General features: G+C 43.5%; 1 protein-coding gene across 6 annotated transcripts in view; it reads right to left on the bottom strand.

The window, feature by feature from the left end:
• ACAP2 (ArfGAP with coiled-coil, ankyrin repeat and PH domains 2) overlaps positions 1–15,755 on the bottom strand; it is a 154,756-nt gene that overhangs the window by 14,080 nt on the left and 124,921 nt on the right. For 2 of the 6 annotated variants that reach the window (XM_038749263.1, XM_038749264.1), the window contains 9 exons: positions 13,251–13,459; positions 12,433–12,502; positions 10,859–10,950; positions 9,086–9,267; positions 8,577–8,681; positions 8,081–8,173; positions 6,670–6,857; positions 4,438–4,547; positions 378–488 (listed from right to left, as the gene is read on the bottom strand). In XM_038749263.1, the coding sequence (XP_038605191.1) occupies positions 378–488; positions 4,438–4,547; positions 6,670–6,857; positions 8,081–8,173; positions 8,577–8,681; positions 9,086–9,267; positions 10,859–10,950; positions 12,433–12,502; positions 13,251–13,459 (1,160 nt within the window). The remainder of the gene's footprint in view (positions 1–377; positions 489–4,437; positions 4,548–6,669; positions 6,858–8,080; positions 8,174–8,576; positions 8,682–9,085; positions 9,268–10,858; positions 10,951–12,432; positions 12,503–13,250; positions 13,460–15,755) is intronic. The other 4 variants (XM_038749266.1, XM_038749267.1, XM_038749265.1 and 1 more) reach the window with 3 other exon arrangements.

Genomic DNA, 15,755 nt, shown 5'->3' with positions numbered 1-15,755 from the left:
GTCAGTGGTACTTATCGAGCTCTTCCAGTGGGCAGAGCACTGCACCACTTGCTTGGGAGATGCATTCCGAGTTCATATTGAGCTTAAAGTCTAGCCACAGAGCAAGTAGTGGACGCCTGAGCTATTGGTGAGGACCGGGAAGCAGAGGGATGAAGGCAGTAAGAACACCATGGAATCCGACAGCCACAAAAACAAGTGGCAACTCGGTCACCAATGGCGGGGCCTGACTGACTTGGCAAGCCAGGGGTAGTCAAAACCAGGGTCGGAGATGTAGTAAAATCAAAAGGGAAGAGAAATGAGGATAGGAAGAACACCTCTGGAACGCATTCAGTCCTAATGCCAAGGGTAAAAATGGAAAGGGGGAGAAAACAACTTACAGCGTTACGATATCGGCATTGGCAGCTTCGACCGCTATGCTCAGTGGGTCCTTGCCCTCCTCATCAGTGGCGTGTTGATTTGCACCTCGTTTCAAGAATAAACATACTTGCCTGTTAAAGAAGCAGAATTTATATGTATATATGCTTGTATGTATTTATTACTCTATTTGTACATATTTATTCTATTTATTTTATTTTGTTAATATGTTTTGTTTTGTTCTCTGTCTCCCCCTTCTAGACTATAAGCCCGCTGTTGGGTAGGGACCGTCTCTATATGTTGCCAACTTGAACTTCCCAAGCGCTTAGTACAGTGCTCTGCACACAGTAAGTGCTCAATAAATACGACTGAATGAATGAATGAATGAATGAAAAATTTCCAACCATGAAAAAATTCCAGCGCTTCTATTTTAAACCATCACCATCTATCTTTTGAATATACTTTTTCCACCAGAGCGGTTCTGACCTCTTTTAAAAAATACTTTGCAGATGGGTAGACAAGGACATTCAATAGGTACCTTTAGGGTAGAACCATGTCCTTGAAATCAAGGCAATGAGGGTCTCTAAAGAAAGGAATAAATTGTCTCCATCCTAATTGGACTGGGGGTCCCACTTGGGACAGGGACCGTGCCCGATCTCCTTAGCTTGTATTCACTCACTCATTCGATCGTATTTATTGAGCACTGTACTAAGCGCTTGGGAGAATACAATATAACAACAACCACATTCCCTGCCCACCACAAGCTTACAGTCCTAGAGGACCCCAGTCCCTAGAAAGGTGCTTGACATGGAGTAATCACTTATCAAGCGGAGAAGCAATGTGGCTTAGTGGAAAGAGCCCGGGCTTGGGAGTCAGAGGTGGTGAGTTCTAATCCCGGCTCCACTGCTTATCAGCTGTGTGACTTTGGGCAAGTCACTTAGCTTCTCTGTGCCTCAGATACCTCATCTGTAAAATGGGGATTAAGACTGTGAGCCTCATGAGGGATGACCTGATTACCTTGTATTTACCCCAGCGCTTAGAACAGTGGTTGGCACATAGTAAGCGCTTAACAAATACCACTTAAAAAAGGGCGAGAGTCCTTCATCTTCAGAGTACTGCCAAAATTCCTACCCCTCCAGGGGTTCCCCCCCTCCAACATTAATTTTCCTTCTCTCCCCTGATGTGCCCACCCCAAATACCATTGCAGCTCTTTGGAACCAACCCAGTCTTTATCCACCTTTAGCGCTTTTGTACGTACCAAATCACACTCTCTTAAACACCTTTCCATTCTCTTTTGCCTTCTATCTCTAAATTATTTTCTGTCTGCCTCCCCACGACGACTTGTAAGCTCCTCACAAGCACTGAACTCTCCCAAAAACCTTAGTACGGTTCAATGGACAAAGTCGGTGCTCAATAAACACTTCTAAGAACTGACTGAAAAGAGGTCAAGAAGGTTTTGTACGGTTCACAGGTTAGGAAGAAGCCCAAAGACAGTCACTAGAAAACGATCCCCACCAAGTGAAGAAACAATGTCCTGACTCAAAGATGTCAAGGAAAGAACTGGCAGGGAAGCCCTGACGGCAGTGGCAATAAAAAGCCCGTACAAGGAATACAGGAAAAAAACAAGATGGAGAGACATTCTGGGTGAAGGACCTGAGAGGTGTTTTTGTATTTTTCAGAATATGGGAGGCTTGAGTATGTTTGAAGGCCTATTCAGTGACTGCTGATGCTGATGGTGATAACAGTGGGGAGGGTCAAACAATCATATTTACTGAGCGCTTACTGTGAGCAGAATAACAATAATAACTATGGTATTTAAGTGCTTACTATGTCCCAAGCACTGTTCTAAGCACAAACATTTGGGAGAGAATAATACAACAGAGATGGTTGACAAATTCCCTGCCCCCAGTGATGAGAATGATGGCAATGGGGATGAGGCTGAAGCCTCCTTGACTTCCCTGAATCTCCAGTACTAGACTAAACGGGTGAAGATCTCAAACTAAGGAATTTCTAAACCCCGCTTCTCGGTAAGAAAACGCGCCTTTTAAAAATTCAAGATTCGAAAAGTTGTCCACAGCAACTACTTTTACTGTTCATCATAATCAATCACTTCGGTAGTACAGGATGTGGACTTCTGAATCGCCATTCAGCCTCTTAAACTTGGTACACGTCGTTCTCCAATAACCTTTGGGGTTGCTCTTGCAAAACCCAGACTGTAGTACTCACCCACTCCTATGTGCCGTACTCTGTAGCCAAACTGTAGCGTTGTTGGGTGAACAATGTCTAATTCCCTCACAACGTTATAGCCAAAACGCAGAGTGAAAGCATGTGTTTTAACACACCTAAATGTGGAGCAGACAATCTAACGGACATTTGAGTAGTAGCTTGGCCTAGTGAAAAGAGCACAGCCTCGGGAACGCGGGAGTTCAAAGCCCAGCTCTGCCACTTGTCTGCTTCATGACCTAGGGCGAATCATTTCAACTTCTCTGTGCCACAAGTTCCGCTTCCGAAAAATGGGGAATGCCTGTTCTCAGGCTCCCCTGTGGCATGGGGACTATGTCCGATATGGTTTATCTTCTATCCACTCCAATGCTTGGTATATACGTGCTTGGCACAGAGTAGGCACTTAATAAATACCACGATTATTATTATTACTGGTATCATCCACAGAACGTTCTTTTAAATGAGGATTTAGTAACCAAAATGGAGAAAAATATCAACTCTTTGCACCCAATATCTGATTTGGAACTCGCAAAATCAGCGCAGGAGTTGCACACATGCTTCCAAACAACAAAGTCAAGAAAGCAGAGCACAGAACAGTGGATAAACCTCCTGTAGCACTCCCATTTAAAACAAAAATGTTCCATCACCATTTCTGGAAAAGCTCGCTTACCATCAGGGCGAAAAGCCTTAAGACAGAGTGTTTTAAGTCAAATACAATAGCTAAGTAGAGACCTGCGCACCCACAGTTAACTGCAAGCACCCTCAAAATTCGGCAAAGTGGTAGGTCAGATAATTACTAGGAGACTTGGCCTGGGTACGGGAAAGAGCAGGGAGAAAATATTTGCAAAATCATAGTGAAGATTGTCTGGCAACCTCTGTACGTAAACAAAAAGCAGAGGGAAGCAGGAGATGAGCAGCATGGCCTAGTGGGGGCCTGGGAATTAGAAGACCTGGGTTCTAATCCCACTCTGCCACATGCCTGCTGTGTGAGCTTGGGCTAGTCAGTTAATTCCTCTGTGCCTCAGTTACACCACCTGCAAAATGAGGAAGAAATCCTAATCCCTCCTACTTAGACTGTGAGCCCTACGGGGGACAAGGACTGCATCCAACCTGATTAACGTGTAGCTATTCCAGCGCCCAAAACAGTACTTACTTGCCACGTAGTAAGCACTTTCCAAGTACCATCATTATTATTGCTAATTATTATTACAAAAAGGCAGCAAACTGGGGTGCTGATTTATACTTCTCCGGTAGAAACTTTAGAAAACAAGAGGCTCAACCGCGATCCGGGCGAATCGGCCTTGCTGGCTGCCTCGGTCTCACGCGCCCCGACACATGCAGCCTGTGTCCGGTATGCAGAAGAAATAATAATAACAATAATAATAATAATTGTGGGCTTTAAGCGCTTACTGTGTGCCATCATCATCAATCGTCATCAATCGCATTTATTGAGCACTTACTATGTGCAGAGCACTGTACTAAGCGCTTGGGGAGTACAAATTGGCAACATATAGAGACAGTCCCTACCCAACAGTGGGCTCACAGTCTAAAAGGGACTGTGCTATACTAAGTGCTATACCAGGCGCTATACTAAGCGTTGGGATGGATACAAGCAAATGGGGTTGGACACAGTCCCTGTCCCAAGTGGGGCTCGCAGTCTCAATCCCCATTTTACAGATGAGGGAACTGAGGCCCAGAGAATTGAGGTGACTTGCCCAAGGTTTGGGATCTGGGCCGAGCACAGACGGAGAGTCTGCGGGTGCAGGTTGGCCTCAGATACAAAATATGGGACCCAAGCAGGTCTTTACAGCCATGGGATTGGGGTGAAATTTAAAGCAAAATAATTGCAAGCCCATTTACCCTGTGTGGCCCAGGACTGTGGCGTGGTGCAATGGCCCTCTTCCTTTCACATCTCTTTGGTTCACGCTGGCCCCATTCTGCAGGAGGAACTCACAGGTAACCAAAGAACCCTGCAAGACAAAAGCCAGTTGGTGGACCTGAAATCAATATACAAGTTCCAGAAGAATCGATTTTAAAAGCCCATCGCCGCCTTACCAGCTACTTTATACATCAAATACGAACCAGAACCAGCAAAGATCAGCAGATAAAACTCTTATTCTTCTTCAGCACTTAATACTGTGCCTGGCCGATAGTAAGTGCTTAAATACCATAATTATGAATTATTATTATTTGGTCACAAGCAATCATTTGGAATTTAGAGCGCCATTCTGTGGCACAGCAAAATAAGCCGGGAATTTCACTTTTAATAATCCTTCTTGACTGTGAGCCCGCTGTTGTGTAGGGACCGTCTCTGTATGTTGCAAACTTGTACTTCCCAAGCGCTTTATACAGTGCTCTGCACACAGTAAGCGCTCAATAAATACAATTGAATGAATGAATGAATTGTATATAATGAGCACCTACTCTACGCAGACTAAGCCCTTGTAATCAATCAATCATACCTATTGAGGGCTTACGCATGCAGAACACTGTATTAAGCACTTGGGAGAGTACAATATAACAATATAGCAGACATTCTCCACCCACACCTAACTTACAGTCGAGCTCTTGGGAGAGTAAAAGATAATTAGTGACTGTATTTAACCCCCTCCACCCTCTGTAGATTCTGTGCCTCGAGAGCTAGGGACCAATTTTCACCCGCGTACCCTTTTCCCCAGTTCTTAGTACAGGGCTTTGCACACAGTAAGTGCTTAAAAACTGCCATCACTACTTCTAGCAAACTTGGTCCCTGCCCTCAAGGAGCCCACAGAAACTAAAACACATGAGATGTGTACGTGCATTTAAGAAATACAATTGATTTTTTTACATGTGTAAAGCTTGAGTAAAAGAGTATTTATGTGCTATGGGTTGTCGCACATACTTAAATGCTTAAGCCCAGAAGTGCTAAGGCAGCCCCTGAAAGGATATAAGGTGGGATTAGAAATTTTTCAGGGAAGGTCTCCTGGAGAAAAAGTGATTTCTGAAAGGCTTGGACGGTGTTGAGAACTGTGCTCTATTTGTTTATATTAATCTCTGTCTCCCGCTCTTGCTGTAAGTGCCTTATAGGCAGAGAATGTACCTGTTATATCGTTGTACTAGACTCTCCCCAGCACTAAATACAATGCTCTGCACACAGCAAACACTTAGTAAATACAACTGACTGACTCTGTTGGGTGTGAAAGGGGGAGGAACTCCTAAGCAGGAGGAAGGATGTGAGCAAGGAGAGAGGGGGTTGGAGAGATGAGAACAAGACACAGTGATTATGTCAGGTTGAGAGGAATGAAGAGTGTGAGTTGGGGTGTGATGGGAGAAGAGAGTAAATAAGTATGCTGGAGAGATGTGACGGAGTGCCTTAAATACAATGCTTAGATGTATGTGCTTTGGTGTGAGGAGGAATGATCAAAAAGAGGTTTTAGAAAAATGATCAACGAAGCAAAGTACAGTCCAGTGGGAAGAAGCAGGAAGAGTCGTACAAAGGCTGATGCAGAAACCCAGCTGGGATATGGCATGTTGACCGCTTTTACAGAGAAGGCCTAGAGTGGCACAGTGGTTATAACACAGGCCTGGGAATCAGAAGGACCTGGGTTCTAATCCTAGCTCTGCCACTTGTCTGCTGTGTGCATGACCTTAAGCAAGGAACCTAACTTCTCTGTGCCTCAGTTAACTTTGAGCCCCGTGCGGGCATAGAACAGTGCCTGGCACAGAGTAAGTGCTTAAATTCCACTAAAAAAGAGAAGGGACAGATCATGGAAATGTTTTGGTGGGAAACACATCAGGATTGGGTAAATGACTGAATTCCGAAGATGGAAAGAGAGCAGTCACGAATACTGTCACGATTACAGGCTTGAGAAATGGGAAGGGACATTCATTAATTGTGTTGCATGAGGTTCATTTTAAGGAAATTCAACATAATTAAATCCATCCTTAAATACCCTCCCAGCTCACTACTATATCTTGAACAGCTGCTTCCCCTTTTCCAGTTTTGGAGACCCAAAACTGTACCCAATCCAATCCAAACATGAAATCAGGAGATGCTTTATTTCTTGCCCCGGCCCCGAGCAAAGCTTAATGAGTATGAGAACAACTCCTTACCCCTAAAACAGCCTGAATAAGTGATGTTGCTTTGTTCTCTTCGGGATTCGCCCAGTTCACATCTGCTCCGTGAGCCAAAGCCTCTGCCATAACGGGAAGATTTTTTTCAAACGCCGCCCGATACAGTCGTAGTCCTGGGTGAACATATTTAGAATCAAGAAATACAGAAGCATCCCGTCTTTCTGCCTCTGAAAAGAACAACCGTCAATGAAGCCAAGTATATGCTTCATCACGGGGTCAGAGTTGAAGCATATTAGTAGACTGAAACAACGCCTTTACACTTTCTCGAAATATTAGTCGGGCTTGGAGCGAAAGAGGGGGTTGTGTTAAATGAATGATGTGGGAATTTTTCATGCTCGCCTCAAAAACTAGAGGGGTGATTTGTCCGTAAGCTTTTTTCCTTAAGTCTTCCCCCTCATCCCCCACCCTCGCCCCAAGAACAAAAGACTGGTCCAACAATGCTAGCAGTGCTGCTGACCGCAGGTGGCAAACGGAGGCCAGATTAAGACTGCTACTACTGGTTTGCCAGCCGTCCATTACGCTCAGCAAGCTCCACCATTCTCCCTACAGTGACTCTTCCTTTCCCTCTAATTCCTCTATTTCACGGTGGTACTGAGCTACGTGGAATCACTAAAAGAGTTGTCCCTGTTTCCCCAGGGCCTAAACCACCAAGTTGGGCTGGAGCCCACCTGGATCCTCCCACGTGGGTTATGGTTCACACAATGCCGCTGACACGTCCCAAGCCAAGGCAATAGAGACAGAGGGGCCGGGGACCAAGCGGGAGAGGAGGAAAGGAAGAAAACCCCATCTGGTCTCGACCTTTCCTCACCAATCTCTTGATACCCTCCTTGAAAGAAAAGCTAGCCCAAGGGAATGGGGATGAGAAACAGCGCAAGAATCCCTGCATTTCTCTTTCTGCAGCAGATGATGAAATTGAATGCCCCTGTGCTCATCTGTTTTTAACCCCAAGCGCAAATAGGGAGAGAACTTCCCCATAAGCTGACCAACTGTTATTTGAGGTCTGTTAAGAGACACAAAGGGCCCCCTCTGCTCTGATTAATTTGAGTCTTGTCCGATGGGAAGCTTTACACTCTCCCTCTTCCGTTGGGAATTTCTCCCCGTTGGCATTTTGCTTCAGTGTCTAACCAGAGTCTCGACACACCTCAAACACGAAGTCTTCTACCTCGCCAAGTTCCCGACAGAGTCTGAACTGATTTCTAGAGGGAAATATCCTCGGCGAATCGTTTGGGTGGCGAACGTGTCTACTCACTCTGTTCTACTGTATTCTCCCAAGCGCTTAGCACAGTGTTCTGCACACAGTAAACACTCAATAAATACCATGGATCACTAGACTGACTGACTTGGCCCGTGCCAAAATTTAAAGGCCGTCTCGATTTGAACAGAAGCTCACCTGGTTCGCACAAACTATTGGCCGAAACCACGGAGGGTAGAGGCTCTCTGCCGTCATCGGCACTAGGCTGCATTCCACTGTCATTGCTTTTAACTATTTTAAAGAGAAGCCAACTAGTGGTTAGACCTCATACCATTTAGCAAATCAGTTCCACAGAAAACATGATAATAAAACAAGCTCTTAGACCGCATCCTGAATTCGGCCTTCGACTTCGCATACTGGAATGGGTTTCCATACCTTTAATACGCACGGGTATGATTTGACGGGAGGAGAGAAACCAACAGAGCAACAGAAGCTCTGCATTTCATGGACAACCCCCCCACCCCCCCACCCCGCCGCCCCCAACAATGAATCAGGACGAGTAAAAAGCTTCGATTATTTCACTAGAGGAAGCGATGCGTTAGCTCCGACACAATGGATTAACATGGAGAGATGGCCACGCTGCACAATGACTCGAATGCACAGACTCTGAAGGCTCCACAACGGTAGTACTTACTACTACGCAGTTTTGAAGAGGTATCAAAGTAGGAGAAGAGTGAGTCTAGCTCATCGGGACAGAACAGAGATTCTCGCCTGGCCTCGTCACTATTTACAGCAACCGCTGGGAACATGCAAGTTAGCAAAGCACAGAGCAGGCGGGAAGAAGGGAAGAGGGCAGGAAAATTATTATTGGGGGGAGTTTCGGAAGAAAGAAATGAGGAAATCAGGAGGTTAGTAAGAGAATGAGTTTGTAAAATTTAGATGATTCAAGAATCAGTTTCCCCTCTCCCTCTTTTATGTTCACAGACACCTGGCACCGCTATATTTGGGCAGACATATCCCCTCAGTCTCCCGACTATCCAATTAGGGTTACATTAAAAAGAAGGAAGTGCAATTTTTCAGAGAAACACACAGATAAATCTAGTTTTTCTCTGAATGGTTACACAAAGACAGTTTTGGTTACCTGCATCTGGCTATCCCAAAGTATAAGCACATGGACAAAACCGATGAAAGACAAGTTAATACCTGAGCTCTTGGCAGGCGTTCTGACTTGATCACCTGGTATTGTTTTAGAGATACTGTGCCTTTTTTCCTCATGACTTCGGGAAACACCTTTTTTCCCTTGCTCTGGAGGCAGTGAAGTAGAAGTTTTGTCTACAAACTTCCTCTCCACGTATTTTGCTCTGATGTATGCCTCTTTCTCCTGCCTGGCAACACAAAAGCAGGTGTGATACTTTGTGATTAATTTCATAATTCAAATACGGTTCTGTTATCACTTCCAGATTTTCAAAGATTACCACTCAGAATCCTTTTGTTTTGCTCTGTTATGTAACCACATTTTTTTTTTTCAAAGATTCACAGCAAACTGACACAGTGCTTGGTCAGAAAGGGAAAGAAATGTCAACACATTGGATCATCACAGATTGGAGAATCGCTTCCCTTATCCTAACACCTGTCTTGAAACATTTCCTCTACATCTGTTTTCAAAGTGCACCTATAAATATAAACTGTATTTATAGTTACATATTATATAAATATATATTTAATATATTAATTTATATTAATGTCTGGCTCCCCCTCTAGACTGTAAGTTCGCTGTGGGTAGGGAATGCGTCTGTTTATTGTTTTACTGTACTCTCCTGAGCAATTAGTATAGTACATTGTACGTAGTAAGCACTCAATATGAGTGAATGAATAAACAAGTAGGGTTCCTGAATGACAAACCTTTTATTAGTGAATCTGGGCTACCTTAATCTTCTCACTGCAACTGCTTGGTGGGGTGGAATATGAAAGATAGAACCTACTAATGGCTACTTGCAGATTGTAAATTGTTAATGGCTACTTGCAGATTGTAAATTGTTAATGGCAGTATAGGATAATAAAAATGCAGACTATTTCTTCCTTAAAGTAAACCCTTTTTTTGTAGCAGGTCACCCCCTCTCTGGGCCAAACAGAACCCAGTGGCCCCATGTAGTCTGCAGAGGAATTCTGAGTTTAAATACTTTGGTCTTCCAACCCTGGCTCAAGTGCCAAATTATTTCAAAAAACAACCAGTTGTGGCCCGAAAGCCATAATTGACTGAATCCTGGTCTAGCACATTACCAACTTCCCGAGACATTTGAATTATAATTTATTTTTATATATCATCGGCAAAAGGGACACATAAGGCCCTAGATGCATTATTCTATTCATCATTCAATCATTCATTCAATCGTATTTATTGAGCGCTTACTTTGTGCAGAGCACTGTACTAAGCGCTTGGGAAGGATATGCAACTCAAAGGTATATTAAGGAAAGCTGTCTAATCTTCACATTAAACTACATTTAAAAACCATAACTACTGAAAAATAAGGTAACAAGTGAGATACACACACACACACACACATATGCACATAAAAACACTGTGGAGTAGCAACGATTGTCTCTAAATACTTCCATCTCACTGTTTCAAGTTGTTACCTCAAATGAAGTTGGAAAGTGGTGGAAAGAGACTCAGAGAAAAGAGAAAAATGCAATCAAACAGTATAAATCAACCACTCAGTGCTTGTAATAAAGGTACCAGAAATACACCACCTCAGTGTTACTGACATTACGCAAATGTCAGCAAAGAAATATGACATATATAGAAACTTGAGAACTCTGATTTTCCTTCCATCTGGAGTTCACCTACAATATCACCTACACACTGACTCAGTTATTAAGTTGGAGGATGAAAATTTCACCAAGTGCCTTTCAGTTAAAAGAAGACACCACAACTTTGTTCCAACATTTCAGAATAAAAGCTAAATAAATCAGTACCTTTGTCCAGGCTGTGGCTTTTTTATTCCCATTTTCTCCACTTTAGCTTCGTAAACTCTATTTATAACATCATTGCCCAATTCACACATAAGCTGTATGGTAAAAAATAAAAGGATGAGAAATACATTTCACAGTCCTAAAGAAACAGTTTTTAGTCATCCAGGTAACAGCAACGAACAATTCTGCCCAATAAGACCGTGTAATTCTACAATTCCTCAATATACAACAAAAAAAGTTCAAAGCCTAAAAGTTCAAAAAAAAAAAAACCAGTGCAAGCTTTAATACGGATTCCCATTTTGTATTGTGAGCACAAGACCAGCCGTGGAGATTTTCGGCTTTTGGAGATCCTTCCCTAAAAGATTCTCTCCTCAAAAAAGTTGGTTCTTTGCTTGATCAATTCAGAGCTACCCTGCTCCCTCATGGACTTCACCAGTATCTGAAAGTTACCCACACAAGAGGAAAGAGGAACCATCCGACATCAGATGGTTTTAAATGCTTAATGCTTAAATGGTTTATTTTTTGTAAAGTCCAAATCCAAACTGGAGTGATACTGCACCCTGATTTCTCTTTTAAGGCACGTTTGATTTGTGTCAAGTCTACCTTCATCTAAAGATCATGAGTCTTTTTACTCACTACCACAACCTGCTTGGGTAAAAATGACTCAGAGAACTTATGACTTCGGGTCAGAAAAGAAAATTTCCTTCTTTGAATTATGTGTTCACAGAGCTAACCAAAGGGTTTTTTGAATTTTTCCCCCCATGCCTGGCTTTTCCCCATTGATCGATACAGCAAAACAAATTGTCAGATTCTCAAATACAAATTGTGCACAAACTTTTAGCTATTTTAACTTTTACCCACATTTCTTCCAGGAAGTCTTTCCTGAATAACCTCTCATTAATTTTCCCCACCCTATCTGCCCTCCATTCTGCATCACCTATGCTCTTGGGTCCAATCTCCCTAAGAATTTTGTTACTCATTACCCCGCCACTGCACTGACATACATATTCTTATATTTTGTTGCTTCCCCATCTGTTTTTATTTTAATGTCTGTACCTCCAATTAGATTATAAACCCCTTAAGGGCAGAGATTGTGTCTACCAACTCAAGTATTGTACTATCCCAAGTGTTTAGTCCAGTGCCCTGCACACAATTGACTGATTGATTGATTAATGCAAGAGACCTAACAATAAACATACGCCATCACATGCTCATTAATTTCCTATCTCATAAAACAAAACAGTCCCACTGGATTTCAAAGTGAAGAATAACTTGGGTAGTCAAAATTGTAATTAACACATCGAGAGCAGAATAAAAAGGAATTTGTCATCAGGAATTCTATACATGATATGATGAACAACCGCACAAAAGTTACAATTCTGACAGACATCATCACCATGTCATATTCACCAGAGAGTTTCAGACACGGTTGACGTTTACCACAACTTTTTTCTAGTATCATCCGAGGTTCGGCTAAGATTCTAAGTATTAAAAACCCACACATTTAATTCCCCCTGTCGTGTTTTTTCATTTTTAAATTATTAAGCATTTCTTGTTTTCCCCCAAAACTACTATACCTTTAGAAGTTCTGGTTCCCAGGTGTCTAGCGTTAGAGACCGCACTTTGGAAAAGTGGACCCCTAGACTCCTAAATAGAAAAGAAGCATGTTATTACCCCAAAATACTTCCACTGGTTCTACTGATCTTCCGATTTCACATTATTGAGACCAGAATATTACTTCCCCCCACCACAATTACCCTCTCAGAGCACATACAGCTCGACTCGGCCCTGAACACCAATGCAAATAAGTAGGCCGAGTCCCCGGAAGGCAATTTTCCCTTCTTCCTGTATTTCCACTTCTAATTTTGCAACGAGCTGTGTAAACACACACGTTTCCTTCGTTTCATCAAAAGGAGAACTGAGGCCCCAAGCCAATTAGATGTCTGATGGGAAAGAAAAACCTGAGTGAATGCAGAAGCGGCGTGGCCGAGCGAGTGGACCACGGGCCTTGGAGTCAGGGGGACCTGGGTCCTAATCCCAGCTCCGCCACCTGGTTGCTGTGTGACCTTGGGCAAGTCACATCACTTCTCTGGGCCTCAGTTTCCTCAACTTTAAAATGGGGGTTGAGACTGAGAGCACCAGGTGGGATGGGGACGGTGTGCAGCCCGATTAACCTGTACCTACCCCAGTGCTTAGTAGAGTGCCTGGCACGTAGTAAGCGCTTAACAAATACCACAATTATTATTATTCGGAGGGAGCCAGGACTAGGGTGTCAGAAGAGAATCAGCGCTGGCAAGGGGCACTGTAGATGGTGACAAATGAAGCTTTTCTTTCATTTCTGGTCCCCCAAAACGGAGCTAACGAGGCCCCCCCGCGACGTCCAGCGATGACCCACCGGTGTATGCCCGAGCACTCGATACACAAGGTGATGCCGAGGTTGATGCTGGCCCACCGGGGGTCCGCCAGGCCACAGTCGCAGCAAAAGCCGTTGCCGGCGATCGACTGAACCCTCTGCAGAGCACTCTCTCCTTTCAACAGCTTCTCTTTCGACTCGCTGCCGGACTCGAGGCTTCCCGTAGAAGGGGATGATTTTTTATCCAGCTTCTGGAGGAAAATCAAGAAGGGGGGGAAAGTTACTTCAGCTTCGCCCTAACGGATGCTTCTGCGCTGAAGGAAATAAGCCGCCCTGCAGATGAACTGGACCTGAACGAAACAAACTGTGTAACTAAAAACCTCTGCAACGAAGCTTATGAGAAAGAGATTGCGCCAACTTAAAAACCATCACCTTATATTTACTACTGTTCCATCCTGCTAAGGGGCTCCAAGGGCTTAGAGTAAATTATAGTGGGAGATTATCAGCCTGAAAAACTGGGATTGTAAGCTTGTTGCAGGCAGGGAATGTGTCTGGTTAGTGCTGTATTATACTCTCCCAAGCACTTAGTACAGTACTCTGCACAGAATAAGTGTTCAATAAATACGACTGAATGAATGAATGAATGAATGAAAGGGATCATCATCACCTCTACCTTGTAGATAAAGAAACTGATTGAGCAATAAAAAACACCTAGTTGCAGTTCTACACGGGGCGATTATAGTAGAAATTGTGTTACTTGAGAACTAGTTCCAATCTAAGAATGGCCGGATGAACACAGTAATCATCACTCAGGCGTATTTAATAAACACTTATAATAACCACTAATGGCATTGGTTACACTCTTTCAGTGGCAGAACACTATCACTGACTGTTGGACGGAATTCACGGACAGAATCGGATACCCTTCCGAGTCTACAAGGGGCTCAAAATTTAAAGGTGGGGTGAGGTGGAGGACAGACACAGAAGATGAGTAAAAATTGAAAGAAAAAAGTAAAATTTAACAACAGGAAAGCACCCAGCCAACTTATAAGCATGCACACGCATGACAATATGAATATAGTATATGTGCTTGTTCAGCTTGTTCTTGTAGTCTCCCCTTTCTCCTATCTGTAATTTATAGTGATGTCTGTCTCCCCCTTTAGACTGTAAGCTCCTTGAGGGCAGGGATCATGTCTACTGACTCTACTGCACTGAGCTCTCCTGAGCACTTTGTACAGTGTTTTGCGTTCAGTAAGTGCTCAATAAATACCACTGCGTTTTTTAATATAACATACTTGGTACACAGGAACTTTTCTTTTAACTCCTATTAAACATGAAGTCGAGAGTAGAATACTTTACCAAAAGTAGTTCCTAAATAAATGCTATTTAAATGATGACACGACAATGAAAATCGATTGTATGGATGGCTGACTGATCAGCATCCAGGAAAACAGTTCCCAGTAAAAAACCACCACAAAACCCACCACCAAAATGAAAAGCAGCATGGCCTAGTGGAAAGAGCATGGGCCTGGGAATCAAAGGACTTGGGTTCTAATCCTGAGTCTGCCACTTGCCTTGTATGACTGTGGGCAAGTCAGTTCACTTCTCTTTGCCTCAGTTACCTCATCTGTAAACTGGGGATTAAGACTGAGCCCCATGTGGGGAATGGACTGTGTCCATCCTGATTATCTTGTATCTATCCCACCTCTTAATACAAGGCCTGACCCATGGTAAGCATTTAACAAATCCCATTTAAAAAACTGCCCAACTCCCTAAATTATTCAAATAGGAATTGCTTACTCTCTGCTCTTATGAGGAATCTCCCAGCAATTCTCCCATCATCATCAATCGTATTTATTGAGTGCTTACTATGTGCACAGCACTGTACTAAGCACTTGGGAAGTACAAATTGGCAACATATAGAGACAGTCCCTACCCAACAGTGGGCTCACAGTCTAAAAGCACAGAACCTCTGGGAGGCTCTTTGTATTCAGTCATTCGGTCAGTCAGTCATTCAATCCTATTATTTGAGCACTTACTGTGTGCAAAGCACTGTACTAAGTGCTTGGGAGAGTACAATATAACAAGAAACAGACATTCCCCACACCGAGCTTACAGTCTAAAAGGGGAGACAGACATTAATATACATACCTAAATAAATAAATAAATTACAGATATATATGTGTGCATGTGTATATACATGCTGTGGGACTGAGGGAGAGGATGAATGAAGGGAGCAAGTCAGGGCGACACAGAAGGAAGTGAGAGAAAAGAAAAGGGTTTAGTCAGGGAAGGCCTCTCGGAGGAGATGTGCCTTCAATAAGGCTTTGAAGTGGGGGAGAGTCATTGTCTGTCTGATATGAGGAGGAAGGGTGTTCTAGGCCAGAGGGAGGACGTGGGCGAGGGGTTGGCGGTGAGATAGGTGAGACTGAGGTACCGTGCGAAGGTTAGCATTAGAGGAACCAAGTGTGCAGGCTGGGTTAGAATAGAAGAGTATGAGGTAGGAGGGGGGCAAGGTGATTTAAACTGCACGCACTGGAGCTTCAG

This window comes from Tachyglossus aculeatus, chromosome 7 (genome assembly GCF_015852505.1).
Source record: "Tachyglossus aculeatus isolate mTacAcu1 chromosome 7, mTacAcu1.pri, whole genome shotgun sequence".
NCBI classification, from domain to species: domain Eukaryota; kingdom Metazoa; phylum Chordata; class Mammalia; order Monotremata; family Tachyglossidae; genus Tachyglossus; species Tachyglossus aculeatus.
Note: the sequence above shows the minus strand (reverse complement) of the source record. Positions and strands in the feature narration are given on the sequence as shown.